Source organism: Myotis yumanensis, unplaced genomic scaffold (assembly GCF_028538775.1).
Source record: "Myotis yumanensis isolate MYYU_CA2020_CCGP unplaced genomic scaffold, mMyoYum1.0.hap1 SCAF_14, whole genome shotgun sequence".
Classification (NCBI taxonomy): domain Eukaryota; kingdom Metazoa; phylum Chordata; class Mammalia; order Chiroptera; family Vespertilionidae; genus Myotis; species Myotis yumanensis.
The window spans coordinates 51760061-51766060 of record NW_027223765.1 but is presented as its reverse complement, the minus strand read 5'-3'; the positions used below and the strand labels follow the sequence as shown (position 1 = coordinate 51766060).

The 6000-nt window shown below is 56.5% G+C and overlaps 1 protein-coding gene across 16 annotated transcripts in view; it reads left to right on the top strand.

The window, feature by feature from the left end:
• Positions 1-1837: 1837 nt before the first annotated feature.
• MAGI1 (membrane associated guanylate kinase, WW and PDZ domain containing 1) overlaps positions 1838-6000 on the top strand; it is a 563313-nt gene continuing 559150 nt past the window's right edge. For all 16 annotated transcript variants that reach the window (XM_070390955.1, XM_070390954.1, XM_070390950.1 and 13 more), the window contains exon 1: positions 1838-2195. In XM_070390955.1, coding sequence (XP_070247056.1) covers positions 1883-2195 — 313 coding nt within the window. In that variant the 5' untranslated portion in view covers positions 1838-1882. The remainder of the gene's footprint in view (positions 2196-6000) is intronic.

Here is a 6000-nt window from a genome sequence, read left to right as displayed (position 1 = left end):
TCGTGTGCAGTGTTGCTATACTAGCTCAGCAGGGGAGCGCGGGAGGCTCGAGGGGTCAAGAGCTGGCTCAAGGTCACACGGAGATTGGACCCCTGGGCGCCTGGACCCAGATCTCAAGCCGGGTCCGTCCACTCACCTCCCTTATTTAGCACTTGGCCTCTCTCCTGCGACCAAAGATGAACAAACAAGTTATAAATCACGGAGGAAAAAATTTGCTTGGGAGCCTCTACCGCCCAGGCCGACCGGGGAGCGTCGGGAGGGCGGCCTTCCCGGCGCGGGGTAGTCTTTGTCCGCAGCTCCGAGCTGGGGACCGCGCTCGCTCCACCTCCGCCACCCCGGCCCCGGGCGGCGAATTCCGAGGCGGCTGCCGCGCCCGTGCCCACGCCCCCGCGGCGCCGGGACGCGGTGCGAATCCCAGACCCGGTGATCCGTATCTCCCGGCCGGGGCGGGTCCGCAGGCTTCCCGCGCAGCCAAGGACCCCGAGCCGGGCAGATGCCCGACTCCAGGAATCCTTGCTGGAAGGGCTGTTAAAAAGCCCCAACCCCCTCTGACCATCTGGCTCCTTCCCCTCGTCTATAGTTTTCCAAACTGTGTCTTAAAAAAGTTGGCCCCAAAGTTTAAGGGTTCGGGTACGTGTGTGTGTGTGTGTGTGTGTGGGCGTGTGACATCCACAGGGTCCCCGTTTGGGGGTGCTGCGGGCCCCCCTCCTCCCCAATCTCCCTTGGCCAGAGACCCTGGCAAGACCCGCTCCAGGACCCGACCCCGAGGGTGCAGTGCAGGCGGGAGCAGGCGTCCATCCCGGGGTCGGGCACAGGGGATCGGAGGGAAATGCGGGGGGTGGGGTGCGGTGGGGGCGGCGGCAAGCTGGCGGGGTGACCACCGCGTGGCCAGCCGCTGGCCAAAGGCGATTAGAAGGCTTAGGCCGGCGAGAGTGTGTGAGAGTGCGCGCGAGGGTGTGTGTGAGCTCCCCAACCCCCACCTGTTTGAAATGCTTTCAAAACGCCAAAGCCAGATTAAGCGCGTTTCCAAAGTTGCAAACAGTTGGAGTAAGACACGTGCGCGTCCCCCTAGCTCCAAGGGGCTGTGCTGCGCCCAGGGCGCTGAAAGGAAAGGGGGAATAAGAGGGGTGTAAGAAAGCGGGGAATTGGCCTCCTCCTGGAGGGTCGGTTTTAGGACCCAAAGGGAAGCACATTGGAATCTCTCCCTCCGGGAGGGAGGGGAGGGGCGGGCGGGCGGCCGAGGGGCGCATGCGCGCGCGTCTCCTCTCGCCGGCCGCTGCGCTCGGCGGCGCGGAATAGAATGAACTGTAACAAAACAAGCCCAGCCTTTGTATCCGCTTAAAGGGGCCGCAGGCGCTTCCCTCCGGCTCCCCCCGCTCCCTGGCGCCCAACCCCCGCTCGGCGACGGCGTCTCCGGGGCTCCCAGCAACTGGCCGGACGGGCTTCCCTCACCTTCAGGAACAGCCCGCCGGCGGGGCAGGCAGACCCGGGCGGGAGGTGAAGAGGAGGCTCCGCGTTTGGAGGAGGCAAGAAAGGAAGGAAGGAAGGAAAAAATAGCCGGAGCGGCGCAGAGTGGACTCTGGTCCCGGGGAGCGCGGCCGGGCGCCGGAGCGGGGACCGGGAAGCGCCGGAATGCAAACAAAGCTCGCGGGCGCCGGTGCAGAGCTCGCGGGGCCGCCCGGAAAGTTTGTTTGATGATGGCTTGAGTCGGCGTGCGTGCGGGGAGCGAGGCTGCCAAGTTCTCTCTCCCGCGGCGTCCTTTGGAGGGAGACGTCTCTCCCATGAGCCGGCGGGGGTTCGGGGGCTCGGGGGCTGTGCTGCGGGGGCACCTGTCTCTCGCGTTATTATTTTTGTTTTGGGGGGAGGAGGGGTGTGACTCGTCATGTCGAAAGTGATCCAGAAGAAGAACCACTGGACTAGCAAGGTTCACGAATGCACCGTGAAGCGGGGACCCCAGGGCGAGCTGGGGGTGACGGTGCTGGGGGGCGCGGAGAACGGGGAGTTTCCGTATGTCGGAGCGGTGGCCGCGGCCGCGGCGGCGGAGCTTCCCGGCGGCGGCGAGGGCCCGAGGCTGGGCGCAGGGGAGCTGCTGCTGGAGGTGCAGGGGGTCCGGGTGTCCGGCTTGCCCCGCTACGACGTGCTGGGCGTCCTCGACAGCTGCAAGGAGGCCGTCACCTTCAAAGCCGTCAGACCAGGTAAGGCGGGACGCGCCTCCGGGAGGCTTCCAGAGGCGGGCAGCGGCCTGCGGAGCGCACCCCCCGGGGGGCATCTCGATTTCCCGCTCTCCCCCTCCGAGCGCAGTCTGGAGGGGAAATTGTGGCCGTGCGCCCTGTCGTGGAGAAATACACAAAGTTGTGTAGAGGTTGCAGATTGTTTGCTCACCTGCCTTGGGAAGAGGGTTGGGTTTGCGCCTGTTTGCCAACCTGTTATCTCGGCCACTCAGTGCAGCGCAGTTTCGCCTGGGCCTGGAGGACAGTCGCCTGGGCCTGGGGGACAGTCGGGGAGCTGAGGCTGGGGCACAGTGGAGGCTCTCCTGGCTCCTTGGGGGAGCGTTGTCGCAGGCGCAGCGCTGCGTGCTTTTGCTACTTGTCTGTCCAGACCTGGAGAATGGGTATGAGCGAGGGCAGGGCCAATTGGACCTTCTCCATTAGAAAATCATCTTTACCCCACAACCCTCCAGGTGGGTTGGGGTGCCCATGTTCCCGGGCCATTCACTCTACAGCTGGAGGACGCACGTGTCTCCTGGTGTGGCTCAGCCCGAAGGCTTTGGGGGCGGGGAGCTGGAGGAGGGAAGGAGGGGTATGTCCCGCTTGGGGCCAATCAAGCCCAAGTTGATGCTGCCACTACCATCTCACCCATCACTGCCTCCATCACCCCCGATGCTGAGGATAAGGATAGCTATTACTCATTATTAACTTACTATGTGCCAGACTCTTGCTATGTGCCACTACCATCTCACCCATCACAGTTGATGCTGCCACTACCATCTCACCCATCACTGCCTCCATCACCCCCGATGCTGAGGATAGGGATAGCTATTACTCATTATTAACTTACTATGTGCCAGACTCTTACTATGTGCCACTACCATCTCACCCATCACTGCCTCCATCACCCCCGATGCTGAGGATAAGGATAGCTATTACTCATTATTAACTTACTATGTGCCAGACCCTTGCCTAGGGTCACACAGTTACCAAAATGAGGGTTTGAGCCTTGGCTGTAGAGCCTTAAGCACTGAGGCGGGAGAGGTGGGGAGCTGACCCTTGGTGAGGGGAGAGGCTGCCTTGTGAGGAGGGAGTGGAAGCAAGTCCCTCTCAGAGTCTGTAGAGGAGTGATGTCTTGCTGGTGGTGGGGAGTCCCTTACCTGCTGGAGTTGGTGAGGGCAAGGGATTGTCCAACAGAGCGATTCCCCAAGGCACCCCTGGGACTACCCATGCCTTAGGCATTTCTCTACCATGAAAGCTGCAGGAAGGGGCAGAGTTGCGTGTGGTGAAAATGCCCATGTGTGCCTGCTGGTCTGGAGGGGCAACAGCAGCTGGAGGACCATGCAAAGGGAAGAAGGGCTGCTGGTCCTGCCTGGTTAACAGGCCTGTTCCAGATGGGACAGGAGGGAGCCAGGCAGAGTAGAGGGGGTGGGGGTGGGGGGCTGAGACCAGGCGGAGTAGACACGGCCTTTTCGCTTTGGGAGCCAAGGGGTGACAGTCCTGGAAAGCTCCTTCCATTATGTCCTCTCCTTCTTGGACACCTTCTCCAAGAAGCCCTCCAACAACCATCCAGGATGAACAAATCCTTCCTCCTCTGAGGTGCCCTAAGGCTGTACCTCTTAGTTTTCTCTTTGTTCTAAAGCGTGAGTTAGATCTCTCCCCTCATTTCCATACAAGGTAGTGAGGCATTGAAGGAGAGAGTGCTTCATTCATTGCTTATCTCCCCAGGCTTTGCTTGAGGGCCAATTCCTGGCCTCACCAGAGAATGTGTCCTTATCTGCAAACTGGCTTTTTTGAGGGTATTCCATAAGCTAATAAGCAAAAAGTATACAGAACAGTGCCTTGCACATTGAAAGTGCTCAATAACAATGAGCTATTATTGTTATATTTAAATTGAATTTGAGCAGTTATTTATTTCTAAGTCTAGCTGTTAATGTTAGTTACCTGGATTGTGAGTTTCTTGATAGAACTGTAGAGGACATACTGTGTGAAAGCATTTGATGGGAGCAGCTACCGGTCTTAGTTCAGGGCATTTTGGGGAAAGGGGTGCCATCTATCTAGTTGGGGATCTGCAGGTGTCCATTGGGTTCTGTATGGGAGCTGTTTTCCACATCAATATGTGGTGTGTGGCTGAACCTCTTCCACGAGTTAGCAGAGGTCCTGGAGGCATTGTCCCAGGGCTGCCTCATCCTGGAACTCTGGAAGGGTTGGTCAGATAATCAGGTGTGTTTGGAATCAGACTTCTCTGGGTTGGAAGAAGATGGTAGTGTCTCCAAGTGTTATGCTGTTCCCTTCACCCAGAACCATTCCACGTGCAGCACAGGACTGTCCACAGCAAGTGTGTATGTAAATATTCTAGTCCTCCTTGTGGTGGGATAGGATAAGGATGTGGATGGGGACTCTTGATTGGCCTGGAATCTGCTACAAAATGAAAGCTACTTCATGTGATCATTACACAGGCATAGTTAGCTCTTTAACATCATTACAGAAACTATGGCACTAGAGAGCATTTCCCTGATCTTCTGATCCCTCTTTTATATTGAGAATATGATTTAAATTGTGCCAGGATTGCGCTTACTGGGCCTTGATTACTGTGTTTTAATCATATTAGGTAGGCTCATACTTGGTACATGGAAAGGAAAATGTTGCTTTTGTGTTGTCTGCCCCCTGAGCTAGCCACTCCCAGGGACATGGGCCACTGTGGGTGCTGTCTGTATGGAAATGTCACTGTCTTCTTGTGGAAGAAAATTCTGCTGCTTCTATTTCATGGTAGGTCTCTGGAAATATGCACAGACCAAAATAGTCTGTAGCAAATGGTATTATATGAAGCAGGCCTGGATTGTGAAGGAATCAATCTAAATGGATCTACCAGGTTGGAGTTAATTCATTTTATTTTTATTTATTTATTTAAAAAATATATATTTTATTGATTTTTTACAGAAAGGAAGGGAGAGGAATAGAGAGTTAGAAACATCAATGAGAGAGAAACATCGACCAGCTGCTTCCTGCACCCCACCCCCCCCGCACCCCTGCCACTGGGGATGTGCCCGCAACCAAGGTACATGCCCTTGACCAGAATCGAACCTGGGACCCTTCAGTCTGCAGGCCGACGCTCTATCCACTGAGCCAAACTGGTCAGGGCTGGAGTTAATTCATTTTAAAGGGAGAAATGCCTAAATCTCTATGCTATATGAGTGTTGTTATTATTATTTTTAATGTATGTATGTATTTATGTTTTTACTGATTTTAGAAAGAGAGAGAGGGCGAGGGGGAGAGAGAGAAACATAGATCGGCTGCTTCCTGCATGCCCCTTATTGAGGATCTAGCCAGCAACCTGGGCATGTACCCTGAATGGGAATTAAACCAGCAACCTTTCGGTGCATGGGACAGTGTTCAACCAAATGAGCCACACTGGCCACGGTTAAATAAATGTTATTTTATATATATATTAGAGGCCCAGTGCATGAAATTCATGCAGGGGGAGGGTGTCCCTCAGCCCGGGCCTTCACTCTCTCTAATCTGGGACATCCCTCTCACAATCCAGGACCGCTGGCTCCTAACCACTCGCCTGCCTGCCTGACTGATTGCCCCAACCAGTTCTGCCTGCCAGCCTGATCACCCCCTAACCACTCCCCTGCCAGCCTGATTGACGCCTAACTGCTCCCCTTGGGGCCTGATCGCCCCCAACTGCCCTCCCCTGATGGCCCGATTGCCCACAACTGCCCTCCCCTGCAGGCCTGGTCCCCCCCAACTGCCCTCCCCTGCCAGCCTAGTCACCCCCAACTGATCCTCC